We start from the raw sequence: 22,908 nt of genomic DNA, 5'->3' as shown, positions 1-22,908 counted from the left end.
GGTGACATAGCCATCCCCATGTTAACTGTGGTCTTTATTGTGTGTGGGTGTGTGTATCCAGGCTTACATGTGTCACAGCGTCTGTTGAGGCCTGAAAACAGCTCAGGAATCTGTTCTCTTCTGCCACCTTGTGGCATCTGGGGATCAGGGCTTATGCACAAGCACCTGCTAAGCCACCCACTAGGTTCTAGTAGTCTTAGTGAGTGCCCACAATCGCCTAGTTACCAGTCCTAGAAAGCCAGATGGTTACAGCAGCCTCCATCTATGCTGGCCTGCCCACCACTGCAAGGTTTGTATCTACACATAAAACAGTAAGTGGGAGTCAAGGACAGGCACCCAGGGTGGCCGGCTACACTAGCAGCCTGGATTAGGGCAGTAGAGGATGCTCACAGTACACCAGGCTCCTGTTAGAATGCACTTTCTGGCCCCAGACAGGGCCGAAGGGCCTGTGGGTACAGGACAGCGCCTTACCAGGAACAGCATTTCACTAACCCTCTAGGTCCATGGCCACCCCCATGCAACCACGCTCCTCAAGACTGGCCTGGTTCAAAAGGATGTGACCCCTGCCCTCAAGAGCTCTACCCTCAACATCCCCCTCAAACCTCTACTGCTCCTGCCTGGGTCATGGACAGGACAGGACAGGACGTCCCCAGACCCACAGGACAGAACTTGACTTCCATGTCTCCTCTACCTGGCACTTAGGAAATAGAAAACCACATCTACACACACTCAATGGAATAAACCACGGGACACAGGTCATCTACTTAAATTATAAAGCACTAGTATACAAATGGCACAGAACTTTATTTTTATAATCAGAAAAATAAGTCCCAAACTCTTGCTTCAAAGGCTGTAGCTGAGGATCAGAAAGGGTCTGTCCAGGGCAAACAGGACTAAGGAGAAGAGGTACCAGGTACAACACGGAGCCTGCTCAGCCCAGAGAACCCCAGGTAGCCAGCACAGAAATCCCAAACCTAGGGTCCTCTCTGCTCTGGTTGCCTCCCCTTCAGGGGCTCAATTTAGCCGCGTGGACTCCAGTGTGGGGGCTGCCCTGAGATGGGACTGGGCAGGGAGGTACACTCCTGACCAGGGTAGCGAGCTGTGGGACAGGTGCAGACGGCTCGGTAGCAATCAGTGTCAATATCAAGGCTTCCAGCCGCCCCAAGGTGCTGCCTCTGGGGTGCAGAAAGAGGCCTTGGAGGTGGGGCAGCAGTCAGAGTCGCCACCCCTGCACCTCTCACGCAGCTGTTGAGTCTGTAGCTCTCGCATCATCCCACAGCTAAGAGAAACTGTGACCTGAAACCTGGCTACCAAATCCACATTGTAGCCCTGAGTCCCCTGAGCCATTCTGCTCAGGTCAGGGGAGGGTGTGGACAGGAGCTTAAGGTCTAAGCTGGCACTCCACCACACGTGCCCACCACATACTGGCATACGTGCACTCTGTCACATGTGCCTACCACATACTGCACACATGCACTCCATCACATGTGCTGAACACATACTGGCATACATGTACAAACCACTCAGAGCTGCCTACATGCACGGGAGGTTCAGGGTTGGCAATTAGAGGCATCTAAAGATGCTCAGGGTTCACAAAAGTCTCCAAGACCTTATGGTGGCTGTCCCAGCAGGCATCCACCACAGAGCAGCACCTGTGAGGGACACAGTGACAGCAGAGGCCAAATACCCGTGGAAGGGATAGTGGGGTGACATGGAGTTCATCTCTCCTGATGAGATGGCGCTGGGCCTTGGCCTCGGGCCCCCAAATGCCAAGCAGCCTGGAAACAGCCTTGGGGAAATCTGGAGAGAATCTTAGGCCTACAGAGTGAAGGTTCTCACTAGTGCAGTCCAATTGTAGCATGACAAAGTCACCCTGAAGTTATCTAGGAGGCTCAGGCTCCAAGACTCACAGATGGACCTTGCTGGGTCACCCCTGCCACAGAGTGTCGAGTCCACCGTGACCTCAGGGGCCTGAAGGGATGACCCAATACTGAAGGCCGGGTCACCCCAGGGACAGAGTGTCGAGTCCACTGTGACCTCAGGGGCCTGAAGGGATGACCCAATACTGAAGGCCGGGGATGAGGAGCTGGCACCAGATCCAGCAGGTACCGCCGCCTTGGCTGACAAAGGGGCCTCAGAAGACGCTGGGGGGCCAGGCATGGCTGCCCCGGGAATGAAGGGCGATCCGGTATGGGAAGTAATGGTCGGGGTTTGCGAGGCCGGTCTGGGCCCAGAAGTGACCTCAGGGGCTTCTTTGGGCCCATGAGGGGCTGTTTGGGAAGGTGAGCTTGTTCTGTGCCAACGCTTGGGCACTTCTGTTGTTGTGACTGTCTAGGGCTCAGCAGGGCAAGGTTGGGAGGACTCGTTTGTTCTGGGCCTTCAACTAATTGCTGAGGCTGCTTGGGGCCCAATGGTGGCGGTTGGGGGCAGCTAGGCTGGCCCAGGAGGGATCTATGGGGCTGGCTCTGCTGATTTGGGGCCAAGAGTGCCCTCTGGGGGCCGCAGCACTGGCCTGAAAGGCAGCGGGTGGGACAGCGGCGTGGTTGCAAAGTGAGAGTCCAACGGGATTGGCACTGGGATAGCAGGGACCGTGGGGGCTGGCAGAGCTGTCCTGAGGCAGCCCTACAGGGCTGGTCACTGGGACACAGTGTGGTCCATGACCGAAAAGGTAGGCAATGGTGCCATATGGTCAGTAGAGACCGGCAGAGGTGACACAAGGTCAACAGGGACCGAAGTGGGCGGTAGCGATGCCATGGAGTCTGGATGGACCGCAGGCGCTGCCTGGAGCCTGGAAGAACCATGAGTGACCTGCGGGACTGAGCCAGGTGTGAGCGCTGGGTCTGGCTGAGCTGCTCTGGGGCCGGAAGCAGATGCTGGGGCCGGCGGTGCAGACCAGGGCCCAGAAGTGGGCGCCGGGGCTGGAAGGGCTGTCTCAAGCCTAGAAGTGATCGATGGGGCCAAACACGCTGACCCAGGGGTGGCCGCTGGGGCTGGCAGGGCTGCCCCGGGGCTGGGAGGGGCCCCTGGGTCTGGCTGGACTGGCTGGGCTGTTGCTGTTGCTGTTGCTGGGCCGGGCCGTTCTGGTACCAGGGGCTGGCTGGGAGCGGCCCCCCTTCTGGGGAGCACACCTGCATGGAAGAAAGAGTATGTGTCCACCTGGGCAGGTGTGCCGGTGGACCCCCCATCCTGCCCAGACCCAAGACATGCTATTCCCTCTCCAGAGCCCAATTCCCAAGGGAGTTCACAGCAGCGCCTTAACTGCTGAGGAAAGGCCCTTTCTATGAGAAGTAGGTACAGTTTTAGGGTCCCCAGGAGGATTGCAACTGCAGCACTGTGCCATGATTCAGGACAGACCCCTCCTCAGGCAGCCCAGCCCAGCCCAGCTTCCATCTGCTCTAACAGACCTCATCTGGTCAGGAACAATCTGCCAGGGGAGCCATCCTTTTTCTTGGTTTCTCCTCTCACTCCTGGACCACCAACCTGAAGTCTTTTCTGAACAGTCCCCTCTCTTAGCAGGAGCATGGTACATCCATTTACAGAGACACCTAGTCGGCGGAACCTGATGGGCGCAGTGGGCAACGGGGCTGGCCTATCAGCTTGGCACTGCCACCCGTCCTGGTCAGCACACACCGCTGTACTCCCGGGGAAAAGCAACAGCACTGGCCAGGCAGGCCTTTCCAGCTGGGCAGACAGGTCCCCACACCTCTGTGACCAGCCTGGCTCCTAGCTGTCTACTCCGTTCCCCACGAGCCCAGCCATGATGAAGTGCATTGCCAGGCACGCGAGACGCCAAAGGGTGGGGTCCAGGCTCGCGTAGGGTCCTGGTGCAGATCCCACCACTGCAGAGGTCTAAAGTCGGGGAGGGCACAGGATGCTCACCTGTTTGGAGGGCTGCAGTGGGACCTTCCTCGTTGCTTCATCACAAGCGGGCTCGGGGTCCTGCCCTGGACCGCCGGCCTCCAGGGCCTGCCTGCTCTCACTCAGCTCGGCAGATGGGCAGTTCTCGGACTCTCGGGGCTTCTTGGCGAGGCGCTGGTCCCATTTCTCCTTCCGCTCATGTGGCTTCAAAGCCATATCCTTCTGCAGAGGAAGGAAACACCTGTCAGCTGTGGGAACGCCCTAGGGAGACAAAGCAGGCTTCCAGGCTACTGTGCCTCCTGTGGGGAAGGAGCCATGTGTGAAAGGGAAGGGACAGGTGATGGGTGGGTGACATGGGAAGCCCCAAATCCCCAGGGGCTCAGTATACAGTATTGTAGGGTGTGCACATTTGGCACACCTGGTAACTCTGAGGTGACATGATGGTCTAAGGCTAAGGATATTTGCCACCCTCACCAGGGACACACAAGAAGTGTCCCTGTCAACATGCTATATAGAATAGGAAACTCACTCCAGGTGACTGAAGAGAGGCTTTATGGTCACTACAGTCCTCTGTAATGTCTATGACCATCTGTACCCCACGTTCTGGGGCCTCTACTTCGGTAGCAATGACCAGCACTGATCACGATGGTGCTACAGAAGTGAGGTGAAGACTCACATGCACCTTAGGCTCCCCCCAAAGCAGCGCCAGTGAAAAGGTCTACAGACACACACGGAGACAAAAGATTTACATTTCCTGCCCTGCCTGTCAGTCTTGGACAGGTCAGGGCTGAGTAAAAGGACCTTCTGCAGTACACACAAGTATTCTGCAGGTCCTAATCTCACTGTCCCCACACTGCAGACCATCTAGTCACCTGTCCCCACGGGCCCTGGGCTCTCTCAGAATGTCCTGCTGCTAAAGGCTGGGAAAGAGCTACAGGAACTCTTAGTTATAGTTGAGATGTGGCTGCTGCAGGGTATGTTAGACCCAAAGCCTAAACAAACTGGAGTCACCTGTAATGGGCACTAAGCAATGGCAGTCTGACCAGGACACCAGAGGGTGATGCGAAGAGACAGCAGCTTTGACTTCCCAAAAAGCAGAAAGGCAGCAGAAAAGGAAGTAGTCAGAAGGAATGCCGGCAGCCAGTTGGGTGCAGGCCCTCGCCAAGGGTTTGAGTCCACTACCCATCCTTCCTGTGCATCGGTTTGGCACTTGGCTTTTAGAAAGGGGCGGGGCAGAGACTCCCATTGGCCCCTCCCACTCCGCTGGCCACTTTCTGGCCTCATCTGGCACATAGGACTGTTTTATTTGGCCATCTGCCCCTCTTAGCCTAGGGATGGGCTGAGTGACAGCTGCCAGCCCCTAAGCCAAAAGAAGAGACTTTCAAATTTCCCTTCATAAATGAACCTTGTGTGTACACTAGACTGAGGGAACAAAGGTGACTTGAGGGGCTACTAGCAGGGCTGTCACCAACCTTAATTCTGAAATTCTTAGTGTAAAACAACTTTCACCTAGCATATTAGGAGAGCAAAGAAAGTGCTCAAGAGGCTGGGTGTGGTGGCACACGCCTTTAATGCCAGCACTCCAGAAGCAGGCAGATCTCTTTATTACACACACACACACACACACACACACACACACACACACACACACACACACACACACACACACATTTGTTTGTTCTGTTTTTGTTTTTTGAGACAAGGTTTCTCTACCTGTAGTCCTAGCTGTTCTGGACTCACTTTGTAGACCAGGCTGGCCTGGATCTGAGATCTCCCTGCCTCTGCCTCCCCAGTGATGGGATCCAAGGCATGGACCACCACATCCAACCCACATGCATATGTTCAAAGCCAATCTAGTCTACATAGCAAGTTTCAGGGCAGGCAAGGTTACAAAAAGAAGCCCTGTTTCAAAAAATAAAAGTACTCAATCCCATGCCTTTATGGAGGTGGGGGACATATTTTCTCTGAGCCCTAGGACAAAACTGTTGCTAAGGCAGAAAGGGGAAACATCTGGGGTCCAGGACAAAGCCAAGGTCCCTGCACATGGCTGATGCCTGCTCCAGGATGTCCTGGGAGTGGTGGTCTTCGAGGCCCTCTGCCCCAGTCAGGACAGACTGGACCCTCAGTGCTCTCCCATGAGGTCAGGACTCCTAGGGACAGTCTACCCTAAGCCATTTTTCCTTAGACAGAGAGCAAGGCAGGCCTGCACCCCACTCTCAGTCCTGGGAAGTCACACCTCATGTCTCACTTCTGCCACTCCAGGCCCTGCCAAGCTCCAGCACAGCTGTTTCTCAGCTGTCACCCAAGGTGTCCCCCAAAAGCCTCTTCTGCAACACAGGAGCAGCTGGAGCCACAAGCCTGGGGCATGAAAGGATCTGGGGGTGCTGAAGTGAGTGGAGGAGGGGCGGTGACCGAGCCTGCTCTTCCTCTCTGCGTTGGGGGGAGAGCGCTACCAGAGGCCTGGCTCTGGACAGAGGTCCAGCAGGGTCTGACTGGGGTAGACTGAGTCTAAAAGACGACAGGAACCTAAGCATGTCCCCACAGGGCTCATCCTGGTGTCCGGTGGTGGCAAGACAAGCACGTGTGTCCTGACTACTCTTCCTACAGATCAGAAACCAAGGCTCAGAGCAGGAAGCAGATTTTCCCAGTAGTTCCCAGACTTTCCTGCTATGCCTGGCTGGCAAGGCTGAGGGCTGAGGGCCTCTTTCTGGGAGTGAGGAGACAGTGGCTGGGGAGTGTGTAGAAGCTCACTAGTGACCCTGTAGCCTGAGAACAGAATGTGGGTGACAGAGCCTTGAGAAGCTAGCATACCCCCAACTCTGCTTGACCAATCCTTCTCAGATGGAGGGAGAAGGGGATACTGAAGGTAGCACCGCCTCACCTCATCAGAAGCCACACATCCCTCCCTGGACGGTCGCTGTGCTCCTTCCCAGTGTAAGTCTAGGCCACTCAGTCCCCAGTTCTAAGTGTACTGGCAACACAGGAGGGCAGGGCACGTCATACAGAACGGAGTCTGCTCAAGCAAGGGGCAATCAAATCCCTACGGCGAGCATGAGCACCCCAGAGCCGGTGCCTGAGGGGCAGTGAGGCCAGGACGAAGACAAGCACCTCTGTGAGAACTCTGGGCCTTTTGGAGATGGGGAAGCTGTCAGGGTAGAGAACTAGCTGTATGTGGAGAGCGGTGAGGACCACAGCCAAAATGCAGAACTGGACATGGCAGGCTGGAATTAGACGTCCAGTCAGATGCCCAGGCAAGTGTCATCATCAACGTGGACAAAGCAGGAACAGAGGGAGCTGCCACTCTCTAGGGATCTATGTCAGACTCTCATCAGTGCCTCACCAGCCAGCCATGGACACTCAGGAAACGCCTTATTCTGTTCTGTGCCTCAGTTTCTCCATGAGGATAGGAACAACATTGCAGCCTCCTTAGGGCTACCAGGAGGAAATCCCAACCCACAAAATCCTCCAACCACACCTGCACCCTGGACAGTGCAGCATTAACTTGTTTCTGCCACTAAGCAACAAGGCAGTGGGGGGTTAAGGCCAAGATTTTGAGGGACTATAGCTTTACCACCCAGGCATCCTGAGAAGTCCAAGAGACAAGTGGCTGTTCCCCTCCTGAGGCAGCTGCTTCAAGTGAGAACCAGAGTTGGGCTACCTAACCATGCCATAACTAGGCTCCTACCGGGAATCACCCTAATACACAGCTGTATGCACTACACATGCTGAGCTGGCCAAGACAGCTGTCTGCGCTATTAAGCCACAAACCCAGATGCTATCCATCCCAGTTTGCAGTAGAAACCACACAGAAAAGCTCCTGCTGTGCTGAGGAACAATAGTGCCTAGCTGGTACATTTCTTTACTCAGGTAGAGATTTATTTATTATGTATACAGTGTTCTGCCTGCATGTTCACCTGCAGGCCAGAAGAGGGAAGGACATCTCATTACAGATGGTTGTGAGCCACCATGTGGGTGCTGGGAATTGAACTCAGGACCTATGGAAGATTAGTCCTGGGCTCTTAATCTTTGAGCCATCGCTCCAGCCCTGAAATGTACTTTCTAAGCTGCCACCCAATGACTAGCCATCCCCAAAAGGCACCAGCACCCCCTCTCCTTTCAGTTGTACTCTAACTGGTTCCCTCCAAGGTGGCCTGAAGCCCACTATTCTGTGCCTCTTTCTCCATGGGCCCCAGACTCCAGCCACACCCCTCCCAGGCCCTGCTAACACTCAGTGGTGACAGACCTTATAGGGCTTATAGGATGGATAGGAGTCTCACGCCACTGGCCCAGTCAGCCCAGGTCACCAACACTAAGCCCGGGTCACCAACACTCAGCTGGGCCTGCCTGCTTATGCACCAGCCCTGCAAACTAGTACAGAAGGCCCTGTCTAACCTGCCGTACAGGGAGGGCTGAGGAGCAGGCTCCTGGCAAGGAGTGGACCTACGTGGCATCGCCCTCCCTGCACTTCTCTAGTCCTGCCAATCTGTGTCTGTGAAGGTATCAAAATCGCCATGCTGTTCTTGCTGGGTCAAGCAGATCTACTCCACATCCATATCCACAGGCCTAGCCTCCAGTCAAGGGCTGCCTTCTGCTTTGCTCAGTGTGGAGAGAAAGCAGCTCCCTGGCATAGGTGACACTGAACACCTATGGAGAGAGGGCCAGCAGAGACGAGCTGGTATGCATGCGGGGGCCGGCCAGGTGCCTGCTGTCCCACTGCAATGTTTTTCCCATATGCTCTACTCTATTGCAGCTCATCACATCCCCCTGACACCCAGCCAAGGATTCACCCAGAGCTGGAAGCTATGACCACAGGGGAGCACAGGTCGGGAGCACAGGTTCTCTCCATCCTAGTGGGTGGAAGAGCTGTAGGTTAACAGCGGCCTAGATTCAAGCACAGATCATCTTGGTAGGAACAGGGAGCTCACGGTAGCTCACAAGGAAGTTATCCCATAACTGTGGAGTCTGGGTGGAGGGTGCTACGGTGAGTGTAGATAGGAGGCAGCTTGAGCCACAGGAGTTGAGTGGATTGGGCCCCTCCCGGACCACCCAACCCAAAACCAGGCTCAAGTCACCCGGGCTTTAGAGATGCGTTGTGCTGTACCCTGTAGCCCTACAGGTCTTGGCTTCTGCTCACACACCACCTCCTAAGAAGGCTTCCTGACTCAAAAGCCAGGCCCCACCACAAACCACACTGACCAACTGTCACCAGCTAACAAGACTAGACTCAAGGACCTAAGATTTTTATTTAGGGGGGGGGAAAAAAAAGATAGTTATTCCAGAATGTAGAAAAAGAAATTCCCAATCCAAACCAGCAGGCAAGCTGGTGGAACAGGATAGCCTCAGCACAACCCCACAGCGGCAAAGCTCATAGCAAAACCTAGAATGGACACCTTCCATATGTGCAACCGTCAGAGAAAAACCACCAAGCCACGGCTTTGGCAGTGCTAAGAACGCAAGATGAAGCCAGGTGTAGTGGTGCACACCTTTAAGCCCAGCACTCAGAGGCAGGTGGATCTGTGATTGATTTCAAGCCCAGCCTTGTCTACACAGTGGGAGCTCCAGGACAGCCAGGGCTATACCAGAGATTCCCTGTCTAGAAAAACAAAATGAAAAAAGGAATGCAAGATGAAAATGAAACTGGCAGCACAAGCAAAGCAGGATGACCAGAGCCAAGTGCTGCAGGACCCAGTGAGAACTCCAGAGCGCGGCCCAGTAGCTTTGGGAAAAGGGCTTCTCACTAAAGCAGAACAAGAGTTTGGAGGGGGGGCTGGAGAGATGGCTCAGAGGATAAGCACACTGGCTGTTCTTCCAAAGGTCCTGAGTTCAATTCCCAGCAACCACATGGTGGCTCACAACCATCTATAATGAAATCTAGTGCCCTTTTCTGGCGGGTAGATGTACATGCAGGCAAAACATTGTATGCATAATAAATAAATCTTTCTAAAAAAGGATTTGGAGGGGGGAAAGGTGTAACAAAACAAATAAAACACGCTTGGAAGGCAGAGACAGGGGGATCACTGTGAGTTTCAGGCCAGCCTGGTCTACAGGTCAGCCAAGGTTAACACAGAGAAACCCTGTCTCAAAAAAAAAAAAAAAAAAAAAAGCCGGGCGTGGTGGTGCACGCCTTTAATCCCAGCACTCGGGAGGCAGAGGCAGGCGGATCGCTGTGAGTTCGAGGCCAGCCTAGTCTACAAAGTGAGTCCGGGACAGCCAGGCTGTTAAACAGAGAAACCTTGTCTTTTAGGGGGAAAAAAGCTGGACGGTGGTGGTGCACACCTTAAATCCCAGCACTTGGGAAGCCAAGGCAGGAGGATTGCCTGGTCTATAGAGCAAATCCAGGACAGCCAAGGCTACACAGAAAAACCCTGTCTCAAAAAACAAAAACAAAAAAAGAAAAAGAAAGAGAAAAAGAAAAAAAAATGTAACTCAAGTGGTAAAGCGTTTGCCTAGTATGGCCTTTTTGTTTTGTTTTTTTTTTCAGACAAGGTTTCTTTGTGTAGACCAAGCTGATCTCAAACTCAAGCGATCCACCTGCCTCTGCCTCCCAAGTGCTGGGATTATAAAGGTGAGTGCCACCACACCAGGCAAGACCTGGCCTTGATGCCACATACCACACCAAGTCTGGTATGATACATACGTTTCTAATTCCAGCACTTGGGAGGAAGAGGCAGGTTATCAGGTACACAGCAAATTCAGGCCAGGAGACCAAGGAACCACCCTCAGAGCGCCCCTTCCAGCCACACTGTGGTCATGTCTCTCCTCCAGGTGTCACTCTAGGCCTGTTCCCAGGGCTCTTGTTCATGCAGATCCAGGTCAGCCTGCTAGAGGAGAGCAGGACAGAAAGAGCCGTAAAGGGACAGGAGGTGCCACTCCCTGTTGTGGCCTTCCTAAACAAGCAGATAGTTTGGGGAAAGAGCCTTCCAAGTGGAAGAATAGTTCTAACCAAGGTCCAAGTTGAGTGTGCGGGACTCCAGGGAGGCAGGATCTAGATGCATAGAGAAGAGCTTCCAGGAGATAAATAGGAGCTATACAGCCGGGGGGGGGGGGGGGGGGGGCTCTCCTGCATCACAGTACCAGGCACGGCAGGCCAAGAAAGTGTGGGCTCCAGACCAGGCGGCCCAAGGCCTTGCACTCGCATGGGCTAAGGTGCCTAAGACAGCCTTGCTTTCATGCTATGTCCATCTATTCACCTCCTGTGAGTGGCCAACACAGTCCAAGGACAGCTTAGATTCCAGGCTTCGGACAAAGCATGTGCACACACCAAACCTCACAACAGGAGGCAGCCACAAGGAGGTACTTTGGACAAGATGTTCAGACTCTTGAATGGAAAACACTGCCTGCCATAGCGCTCCTCTCTGCCCACCCAGATGTCTGTGTGGTCTCAGTTCCCACAGCTATGTACAGAGACAGGGCAGGGCATGGGCATATAGATGCAGAACAGTGTGGGGCACGCACTCCCTGTTCGGGTCACAGAAAGACCACCTACCCCAGAACACAGCCAGTGAATGCCTTCCTTCCCAAGCTGTGTCCCAAGACCCTATACCTACAGACATGAGACTCATGGTAAACCCCCAGGTCTACTTTGCTGTTCAGCCATTCACGGAAGTCACATTACAGACTAGGGGCTCTCAGCTAGACTGACAGCTTGTTTTTCATTTTGTTTTGTTTTGTTTCATTTTGTTTATTTATGTATATAGTGCTCTGCCTGCTTGTAGCCCTGCAGGCCAGAAGGCAGGCATGAGATCACATTATAGATGGTTGTGAGCCACCATGTGGTTGCTGGGAATTGAACCCAGGACCTTTGGAAGAGCAGCCAGTGCTCTTAACCTCTGAGCCATCTCTCCAGCCCCCCTTGTTTTGGTTTTTGAGACAGGATTTCTCTGTGTAGCCTTGGCTGTCCTGGACTTGCTTTGTAGACCAGGCTGGCCTTGAACTCATACAGATCTGACTCCTCTGCCTCACTGAGTGCTGGGATTATAGGAGTTGAACTAACATGACACCCAACTGTTTGGGGGTTTTTTGGGGGGAGGGGGTTTCTCTGGCTTCCCTGGAACCAGTTCTATAGACCAAACTGGCCTGCCTCTGCCTCCAGTGTGTATGATGGCGTGTACCACACACAACCTCCAAGAACTCACCCATCTTAAAGACCTTGACTTTCCAATCACCCTCAATCAACTTCCTGCTTAAATCAACAAAATCACATGACATGAAACCACTTCTGCTTGGAGATTATAGTAAAAATGCTCTCTGGATGCGGTTCACCTTCCAGCTACAGGGACCTGATCCTGGGCCCCAGAGCCTTAGCCCTAAGGGACACAAAGTGCTGCCTGGGGCTGGATGCAGGGCTCAGCCTGCCTCCTAGACATACAGGTACCAGCACAACTTGTTCAGTGACCTAACGCACTTCTGTTGGGTGGAGGGGATGCTTCTGGCCGTACACCAGCTCCTAACCCTCTCACTGCTGGGTGTGAGGGGAGCACCGCCCCCTATCACCAAGGGAACAAGAGCTACATTTCCTAGCTGGGCGAGGTGGCGCGCACCTCTAATCCCAGTACTCCAGAGGCTGAAGCAGGCAAACACTGAGTTCGAGGCCAGCCTGGTCTACAAAGAGAGTTCAGGACAGCCAAGGATACAGAGAAACCCTGTCTCGAAAGGCAAAACAAACAAACAAACAAACAAACAAAAAAACCCCACCTCTACATTTTCTAAATGTCCAAGAATCTATTATTCTACGGGTCTTGTCCTTTATTCAGCCTGCTAAGGAGCTCAGCCCACTTGCCCTCAGTTCCAACAGGAGTCTAAATCTGTGGATCATTAAGTGTCATCCTGCACCCTCTAGCCAACAAGCACCATAACATTTGGGGAAGTATGTATCGTCCACTTCAAGGACAAAGGGAAATGTGCAAAGATTATCTGAGGCTGCACTGGCACAGGGGGCCGACACAGGCACCTCAAGCTCGGTAACGGACATCCTTCCATGGCACAGGGGGCCTACACAGACACCTCAAACGAGGTAACGGGCACTTAACATGGAGGGTAGTGCAGGCTTCTCGGACACTCAAACAGTGTCGTGACATCATGCAGGGACCCTAAAGTCACTGTTGAGACAAGCTCGCCTTCTGGGCTGGAGTCCTGAGAATGTAGCTGGCCATCTCTTGAAACATGTGAGGCTGCAGACTCCAGTCTGGTTATGCCTCCTCGGATTCCTCATCTGTAGAGTGGGAGTGGCCAAACCTGATTAAAGGGCCATTAAACAAATTCATATCTATAAAGCCAACTAGCAGGGTGAACTAGTCATCACTACGATAGGAGGGCATTATAAATTACTTGATCTTGCTGGGCATGGTGGCACACGCACCTCTCACGGCCAGGCTCAGAAGGTCAGAAGTGAGACTGCCGTGAGGGTACCAAGGCTCTGTATGTGTATAGGGACAGCCAGGATAATCTCTCAGAGCCCCGGGGTAAACTGGTGAGCCTGTAAAAGCCAACCTATATGTGGCCTAGAAGAGGTGGCAAGCTATGCACTGGTGGCGGGCGTGGTGGATCGTGGAGCACACCTTTAGTCCCAGCACTCTGGAGGTGGATCTGTGAGTTTGAGGCCAGCCTGGTCACAAACGAACAAACACAAACAAGCAAATAAACAAAAAGAAATACACACCTGGAGCCAACACAAACAGACCACTTAGATATGGGCTGTGGTATCATGACAGTGAGATGTGACCTTAAGGCTTCCTAAAGGGCCATTCCTCTCTTCCCTATGTGGAGTCTATGTTGTTTTTGTTTTGGGTACTGGGAATCCAAAGGCACAATCCTCCCATTGACAAGTTTGAGGGGGAATCCCAGGGTTACCAAGTCAGTCTCCAGTGTGGTAGGAAACCAAAAGGTACAAAAGGACATACCCACATGCGCGCGCACACGCCTTTAATCCCAGCACTTGGGAGGCAGAGGCAGGCGGATCTCTGTGAGTTTGAGGCCAGCCTGTTCTACAGTACCAAAAAAAAAAAAAAAAAAAGAAATGTCCCTGCAGATTGGCCTGGTGGCTCACATCTTTAAGCCCAGTACTCCAGAGGCAGAGGCAGGCGGATGCCTGAGTTCAAGGCCAGCCTGGTCTACAAAGTCAGTGATATAGAGAGGCCCTGTCTGGGAAAAAAAAAAAGCTGGGCGTGGTGGTGCAGGCCTTTAATCCCAGCACTCGGGAGGCAGAGGCAGGTGGATCCCTGTGATCGAAGCCAAGGCCAGCTTGTCTACAAAGCGAGTCCAGGACAGCCAAGGCTACACAGAGAAACCCTGTCTTGAAACCCGCCCCCTCTCCCCCAAAAAGGCCAAAAAGAAACATCCTTGCTTCAGATGAGATCTTAATTGACAACACCAAACAGTACACAGGCAGGAAAACAGCTCTTAAGGTGAGGCTGTAAAGCCGGGGAAAAGGCCAAACTAACGATCAGGCTCTTAGAGTTCTTCCTGGACCTGGCAGCAGACACAGGTACAGCAAGGTGGGAGGTGAGACTGCAGATCTGCAACACGTGGTACCATGGCTGCAATGTAAGGGCTGCTTTAGTAGTGTCTGGCTATGTCAGTATCATTAAGTCAGAAAAGCCCAAGCCATCCTGTCTTAGTACATCCAGCACCGGGCACAATACAACTACACAAATCACCTTAGTTCAGGATCCCTGCCTTGGGCACAGAACTCATGTACGGCAGAAGACCATGGGGCTGAACACAAGGTATGGCCCAGCCCTGCGTTCATTCACAGCGTCCCAGGGCTACTCACAGTGGCCTTTACCATCTGACCCTCACCGCTACAGACCCGGCAGACCCCAAAACTAGGATGTGAACTTGGGGGAACTCTCTTTAGATGTGCAATAACCAACTCCCCTTTCTCAAAGCTTTGCCTGAGACTAGGGAATCGCAGATCAGTTGGGACTACAACCTAGCAGAGGAGACGTGGTTCCCACACTGCTCACCTAGATGGAGAGCTCTGCATTCCTAGGGCTTAGCAGGGCCTTTGAAGGCTCTCCTGGTACCCTGAAGGCCTGATCAGTATTTCCAGAGGCACAGTGGCCTCTTTCGCCCGCCCACCCACCCACTCACTGGCTGGCTGGCCATTTTGATTACACTGTCCCACTTCCTCCTCTGCTAACCTGAGTTCAGGTAGGAAGGACACTTTGCTCAGCCGCACAGGTGGTATTTTTAGTAAATCAGTACCTACACCCACGAAATAAATAACCACCAAGCATCTGTCAGTTGATTCCTTGTCCCCTCCAAACAACCCTTGAACAGCAAGGACCCCAAGAGTCCATCTTATCGTCGGTGCCTCCCGAGGCCCGACACCGTCCAAATCCCCAGCTGGTCCTGGAACCAACGATAACTTGGCAACAAGTAACAACTGCTACAAGGCCCGCTTGGACGGCATGGTTTAGGTCCTCCCACACACCCCTCGCTCCGGGTTTCCTTCCTGGCAAGGTGCAGCGCCGGCCCAGGCGGCGTGCGGAGGGGCTTCCATGGCCCCGGGTCGGCCCTTCCAGCCCACCTACCTCCAGGGCCTCCAAGGTGCTGAAGCTGGCTATGGCGAAGCCGTCGATAACCTCCTCCTCCTGAGAGCTGGACTCGCGGCGGCGGCGCCGCGGGGGGCGCGCGGCGCGCAGGGGCGTCGGGCGCTGGGGTGGCGCGCCGTGGAGTCCCGCGTTCTCCTTGCCGGGACTGGGCTCCGGCTCGTCGCCCGACGACGGGCTCTGCGCGCGGGCGTCCCGGGCGGCTTCCCGACGCCGGCCGCGGTCTCGCTGCGCGCGCGAACGGCGGCTCGGCCGGACCTTGGCCACCATGGCGGCGCCGCGGCTGTGACCTTGGCGCCCCGCGCCGCCTGCTACGCCGCGCCGCGGGGCTGCGAGGGCACGGCGCGGGCTCGGGGCCGGGGCGGGCTCGGGGCCGGAGCGGGCATGCCGGGCGCGGGTTCTCAGCACCGGACGCCGCGCGGGCTGGGACCCCGGGTCCGGGCGCGGCGCATCGGAGGGCAGCCGGCGATCGGCGGCCCTACACCAGGGCCTCGGGGAACACAGCCGATGGCTACGGGCGGGCGGTGACAGCGGGCGGCCGAGGGCGGCGGGGTGGCGGAGCTCCTGAGCACCGGGATCGTGGGGCAGACTCAGTAGTGGCAGCGGCCGGAGCGGATAACAACTGACGCACTTCCGCCGGGCCGGAGTGCCAGAGGAAGCGGGTGCAGCAGGGGGAGGCTGACCCGCCTGCTCCGCCCCGCCCCGGCCCCGCCCCGGCCCCGCCCTTCCGGACTCGATGGCCCCTCGCCCAGCCACATTAGGCCCCGCCCCTAGGGGAGGGTCTTCCCTCTGCCCCGCCCCTGCAGCAGGCCGCACCGTCGCTCATTTCTCCTTAGAATTCCGCGCTCCGACTCCCCGTCAGGCCACGCCCCTTTCTGCCCAGTGCCACCTCTCCACCCTAAACTCGCTGGGTTCCTTAAGCCCCGCCCTAGCTTTCCAATCCTGCTCACCTGTGCGAGGCGGTGTGCCTAGTCCTTGGCCAGATCCTGCCCCCTCCGTGCCCCGCCCAGCTGACCACGCCTACTCGGCTACACGCTCTCATTTCCACGTGGGAGGCGATGGGTCTTTGAAGCACGGAGCGAGTGGGCCGGTCCGTAATGGGTACCCACTGTCCTGGATGTTTATGTCGTCCTCCACCTGCAAGCCCTCAACCCAGTCTCACCCTGCCTCCAAAGCTAAATTAGTTGGCTCTCTGAAAACCAAACCCTCTAGGCTCAAGCGTGCTTTCCTTAGGGACCTGGAGACTGCTGCTCGCGGAAGACGTGGGGAATGGGCAGCTAAGGAAATTCGAAGCTGGACAAAACGGTGGGTTTCCTCGGCACCTGGTGCACGTGGAGCAGGACACTAATTCACACAGCAATTGCCCTTAAAAACCTTGTTCTGAGGTACTTTGATGACTCAAGTGGGAACAGTTGACGTGAAGAAAAGGGAGGTATTGAGTGAAAAGTCACACTGAGCCAGGCCATCACCCTGAGCATTGGAGGCCCTGAGAGGAAAAAGACACAGCGGGAGAAAGCCCCTGAACAGGACCTCAGGTGCACATCATCTGGCCCCAAGAAGGCCACAGGCTCTCTGCAATGCTGTCCCGTGGGCATCCGGGAAGATGGCCTACCTTCCACAAGTGCCCTTTCACTTCCAACCCAGACACCAGCACACCTGCCAGCCTACACTTGGTCGGGGTGGGTCTCCCGGCTCTCCTCCCGTTCCAGGTTTTATTATGAAAACACAGCTAGCATCTAATTAGCTAAGCGTGGAAAGCAAAACCAAAGCACCCTCTCACTCCAGCTCACTTCTCTCTAACACACTTCCTCCCGAGGACACCCCCACCCTCTGCTTATCTAACCCAAGAACCCACATTTTAAAGTCTTCAATAGAAATAGAAGGTAGACTTGCTTATCAGAAATGCTGGGAGAGGGGGAGAGAGAGCAAAAATGTCTGGATTATAATAGTGAAGAGCCTGGGCTGGAAATCTCTTCGCAGAAGCTGGGGTACAGCAGCAGTGCCCAGGAACAGGCTGGGACTGGGAGAACCTGGAGGCCAGGTCCGCTTTGCTATGTTAAATAGGCACATCAGCCTCTAGTTCCGGGCCTGAAACCCAACACCACAGTTCTCAAGAGCGTTGCCTCAGTGAAAGCGGGGCGTGGGCGGGGGAAAGGCTCCGGAGACCAGGCTAGGGACCTTTCCTTCCCAATTCCCTTAGTTCCCCTGGGGTAGAAAACTCCCAGCTTCCTTACATCCTTTAATTCATTTCCAACTTAGGGACCAGCTACAGTCCCCCTGGGGGAATGGGGCTCTAGCTCAACTATTCCCCCAGGGAAGGCAGCTGTGGAGCGATTTCTGAATGGATTTTCCCCGCAGGAAGCACAGTGAGGGAGGCCGGGCTAAGATGGGCTGGGAACAGGCTCGTTTTACCTGAGCCGCTGACTGAGCTCTCTCTCTCTTGCTTCCACTTAACAGAGACATTTTGATGGCCCAAGTCTCCACCCAGGTTTGCAAGGACTGGCAACACAGAGACCCTCCACAAACAGCTGCTTCCCAGGCTACTGCCTGTCTCCCCACAGCTCTGGTCTTTACTCATTCCTTCCCAGAGTGAGGCGCCCCTGTTATAAGGGAATACGGGTGGCTTCCTGAGTTCTTAGTTTTGTAGATAGAGGTATGTACAAATACTCAGGACAAAGCCTGGGGACCTTTTACTAGAATTTGAGAGGAAAACAAAGAAACAGCATAGGCAAGCTGTACATTTCGGCAGGCGCACTGAGGAGGGATCTGGGTAAGAGGGAAGTCTTGCCTTCCTTCAGCTGAGTAAGAATGCAGGCTCCAAGCCAGGTGTGGAGACTTCGGGTGTCTGTAAAGGGGTGGTCTCCAGTCAAGGTCTTTTCAGGCCTTCTGGATTAACTCTTTAAAAGGTTTGATTCCTGAGGGGCTTGACAGAAGGCTCAGCAGTGAAGATCACCGGCCGCTTTTCCAGAGTACTAGTGTTCAGTTCCTACCACCCACATGGCAGCTCAAAACTGTCTGTAACTCCAGTTCTAGGGGATCCAAAACCCTTACACAGACATACATGCAGGCAAAACACCAGTGCACGTAAAAAATAAAAATAAACCATTAAAGAAAAGATTCGGGTTTTGAAACAGAAGTGTGTGGCCTCCACTATGGCCGAGGGAAGCCTAGAATTCCGGATCCTCCTGTCACCACCTCCCACGGATGCTGGGGTCCCTGGTGTTCACAGTGGATTGACCAGAAAGGTAGGGGACAATATTATAACCTTGTGATTTTACAATCTTTTGGGCAGCTTAGGATGCTATGTTTTCACCCACAGTAAAAGATACAATTTAGGTTCCATTCCCCACCACCCCCACTCCCAGACAGGGTCTCTCTGTGTAGCCTTGGCCATCCTGGACTTGCTTTGTAGACCAGGCTGGACTCGAACTCACAGAGATCCACCTGCCTCTGCCTCCCCAGTGCTGGGATTAAAGGCGTGTGCCACCACGGACAGGCTGATTCCATTCTTTTGAACAAAAGTCCTGTGGGGGGGGGGGTCACTCAGGAGGCAGAGGCAGATGGATCTCTGTGAGTTCGAGGCCAGCCTGGTCTACATAGTAAGTTCCAGGACAAGCCAGGACCCTGTCTGAAAAACCAAATAAAACATATCTGTAGATTAAGGAGAATCAAGGAGAAAGGAAAAAGGGAGTAAATCTATAAAACAGGCACATTTCAGCAGGGTAGCCTTCCCCTACTGCCTTCGACAAAGCCGCGCCCCACCTCCACCTTCCTCCCTTTCCTATGGTGTTTTACATCTTAGGACGGGCAGTCAAAGGGTCTTTTCAAATTCTAAGAAGGGTAATTGTGATATTTTACATTTCTGCTTTTCCTTCTTATTGAAACTAGTTAGGCCTTGGGTGGCAATGCACACTTTTAATCCCAGCATTTGGGAGACAGAGACAGGTGGATTGGAAGCCAGCCTGCTCTACAAAGGGGTCCAGGGCTACACCGAGAAGCCCTGTCTTGAAAAACCAAAAAATTAAAAAAATAAAAGGGGGCGGTGGTTGCGTTACTTAAGTATTTAAATGAGGTCACAAGTCACTTCCTGAAGTCTGTTGGTCTGGATCCCAGCTGCTAAGATAAAGCCTAAGTCACAGGCTCGCAGAGAAAGTCGGGTGCTATTACTGTAAATAAAGGGTTAGTGTTGTCTGTGAGATTCCCACAAGATACCTGAAAAAGGAGTCAGATCATACTTCAAGGTCATGTACACGCAGGCCTTAAACTTGATTAGCCAGAGGTGATGGCGCACGCCTTTAATCCCAGCACTTGGGAGGCAGAGGCAGGCGGATTGATGTGAGTTCAAGGCCAGCCTGGACAAAGTGAGTCCAGGACAGCCAGGGCTACACAGAGAAACCCTGTCTCAAAAAAACTAAAACCAAACCAACCAACCAACCAAAGGAAAAACTGGTTGATTGTGTTAACCACCCTCATGGTAAAAGACCCTAATTGTGCTGAAATGTATCTATCAATCATCTGTCTAATTTCATTCTTTTTTTTTTTTTTTTTTGTACCAGAGTTAATTTTGGGTTTTTGAGACAGTGCTTCTATGTGTAGCCCTGGCTGTCCTGGAATTCCCTCTAGACCAGGCTGGCCTCAAACGCAGAGGCCTCTGCCTGCCGAATGCTGGGGTTAGAGGCATGTGCCACCTGGCTGTACCAGAATTCTTGATTCTCAGCTGGCAAAATGGTTCAGACCCTAGAACTAAGGGCCTTGCTTTCCCTTCCAAGTCTCCATAGCCCAGAACACCCCCTGTCTTTCTACCCTGCTTCCCCCACACCACCTCAGGCCCTCACCTTTTCCCCAATCTACCCAGGGCTGCACTTGACTACTGCCTCGGCCCAGGCCTGTACCTGGCCACCGCTACCTAGGGCAGAGAGTCCTCTGTCTGGAACTCTGAGAGGCAGTTTCCAGGCTGACCCCTCAGCTGAGCTCACCAGCCACCTGTGCACTTCGCCTTCAAGCCCCACCCTTCCTGTGCTGGACTCTGTGCAAAGCCAATGGTGACACTGTGACATAAGTGAGTTCATCTGCACCTCAGCTGCGTGTGTTTGGGATGCTGAGCCCGGCTTGTCTATGACAGTCAACAGTGTGGCCAACTCAGAAGTCCCTCTCTACCCAACCAGGAAACGGGGTCAGTTCTCCCTCAGTGCTGACTAGTATTCAGCCTGGAAAGGAAGCGTTAAAACTTTGCTTGTGGGGGGAGGGGGCCAGCCTGGTACACAAAGTGAGTCTAGGACAGCCAAGGCAACACAGAGAAACCCTGTCTTGAAAAACAAAAACAAACAAACTTAGCTTGTGACAAAGTGGCTTAAAATTCACTCTACTGTCCAAGATAGACTTCCTAGTGAGAATATAGGGGAGAGCCATCACACCCAGCTCAGCTGTTGGGTTTTTTTGTTTGTTTTGTTTTTTGTTTTTTCTGTGTCACCCTGGCATTCCTGGACTCACTTTGTAGACCAGGTTGGCTTCGAACTCAGTGATCCTCCTACCTCTTGTTCCTGAGTGATGGGATTAAAGGCATGGGTGCCACCATGCCTCATTTTTGTTTGTTTTTGAGACAGGGTCTCACTGTGTAACCCAAACTGACCTACAACTCTTGGCAATCCTCCTGCCTCAGCCTCTTAAGTGCTGGAATTACAGGCATGTGTCACCACGCCCAGCTTTCAGCTGTTGTTTTCTTGATCATCAGGTTGTAGGCTGCCTGGAGGGGCTGACCTTTAATTGGTGGGCGAGCCCATTCCACAGTGTTTGCAGACTGCGGGGTGGAGGGAGGCTAGGCTGACCCTGTACCTTACATGGGGCAGCACCCCTGGAGGTTTTGAGCTCTGGTGGTGGCAGCGTTACAAAGAAGCCTGTTTCCAGGGCATGGTTCCACTGTATCAGTTCAGGAGGTCCAGACTAGTAGTCATTTGTCCTGTCGTTGGAACTAACCTTCTGGAGAACTCTGTCCAGCCATAGTGGCCCCTCTTGGTGGCTCCTGTTCAGAGATTCGGCTCTTCCGCCTGCTTCTCTGGGCCCAGGCATGTCGCTCCAGGCTCAGGCCTGTGGCATCCCCTCTCTTTCTAGTCCCACAAAACATCACTGCTGCCTAGAGACTGACTACTGGCCTGTCTGAACAGGAAAGACATTCCTGGTGGCCATGGGTCAGGGGACAGCCACTGAACAACTTGTGTGTCCTTAGCAAAGCTGAAGGAGAAGTGAAACAGCCAGTTTTATAACCCAAGGAGGCCTTTGTGGCTATATCCAATGACAGTCAACATTGAAGACCCAATTTCTTTTTTTTTTTTTCTTTCTTTCTTTCTTTCTTTTCTTTTCTTTTTTTTTTTTCTTTTTTTTTTTCTTTTTCTCCTGAGACAGGGTTTCTCTGTGTAGCTTTGGCTGTCCTGGACTCGCTTTGTAGACTAGGCTGGCCTTGAAGTCACATCAATCCACCTGCCTCTGCCTCCCGAGTGCTGGGATTAGAGGCCTGTGCCACCACGCCCGGCTGAGGACCCAATTTCTATACCTGAATTCTGGGCCAGGAATACATAGGCCTTGTTTTGTCACAGGTAGAGGTAAGGACAGTGGCTCAGGTGCCTTGAGCCATTAGCTACTGCCTATGCATGCCAGTACAGGTAGCTACTTGCAGGGACGGCCCAATACCTATCCATCCTGGTGCTCAATGGTTCTTCCCCGCCCCCCCCGCAGGGTTTCTCTGTGTAGCCTTGACTGTCCTGGACTCACTTTGTAGATCAGGCTGGCCTCAAACTCATATCGATCTGCCTGCCTCTGCCTCCCAAGTGCTGGGATTAAAGGCATATACCACCATGCCCAGCTTGCCTCAGTCTTGAAATGGGCTAACAGATGTCACTCCCCAGACCACCCACATGACCCTTCGCCTAGCACCACTGCCTTCCCTTGTCACCAGACCCAAGCTCATTAAGAGCAAAGGCCAGACCTTCGTAAGTACACATGCATCACACTTCCCGGCTCCGTGAAAGAGGCCAGTTCTGGATGCTGCGGTGGGAGGTGTCAGAGTTTGCATGAGCGACAAGTGAAACAAGACTATCTGCAGGCAGTCCCTTAAGCTGCCTCAGCCTGAGCATGGTCTACATACATAAGAAAGAAAATAGACTGGGAGAAATTGTCTGAATTACTTAAAAATTACAGAAAACCAAAACTGATTGGCTTATATCACTGTGAGAGTTTGACATCTGCCTGGGTTTCAAATAGGGCTGGATTCAGACACTGGATGGCTTTGGGGCTTTTTGTTAGAGTCCAGTCACTGAAGAAAACTAACTCCCAACCAAAAAAGAAAAATAAAAAGGAAAAACAAAAAGGCCAGCCATGATACGGCACGCCTTTAATCCCTCTGGGGAAGCAGAGGCAGGTGGATCTCTTCAAGTTCAAGGCCAGCCTGGTCTAGAAAGCACATCCAGGACAGCCAAGGCTACACAGAGAAACCCTGTCTTTAAAA

The 22,908-nt window shown here is 53.6% G+C and overlaps 1 protein-coding gene across 6 annotated transcripts in view; it reads right to left on the bottom strand.

Annotated features, from left to right (window-relative positions):
- The window catches only part of Fbrsl1 (fibrosin like 1), a 77,190-nt gene extending 61,510 nt beyond the window's left edge, over positions 1 to 15,680 (bottom strand). For 5 of the 6 annotated variants that reach the window (XM_051161760.1, XM_051161756.1, XM_051161759.1 and 2 more), the window contains exons 1-2: positions 15,393 to 15,680; positions 3,880 to 4,080 (exon numbers count right to left, since the gene is read on the bottom strand). In XM_051161760.1, the coding sequence (XP_051017717.1) occupies positions 3,880 to 4,080; positions 15,393 to 15,680 (489 nt within the window). Of the gene's footprint in view, positions 1 to 1,611; positions 3,129 to 3,879; positions 4,081 to 15,392 lie in introns of those variants that run through there. The other variant, XM_051161761.1, reaches the window with a different exon arrangement.
- Positions 15,681 to 22,908: the final 7,228 nt, after the last annotated feature.

This window comes from Acomys russatus, chromosome 19 (genome assembly GCF_903995435.1).
Source record: "Acomys russatus chromosome 19, mAcoRus1.1, whole genome shotgun sequence".
NCBI lineage: Eukaryota > Metazoa > Chordata > Mammalia > Rodentia > Muridae > Acomys > Acomys russatus.
This window is presented reverse-complemented; position numbering and strand designations above follow the sequence as displayed.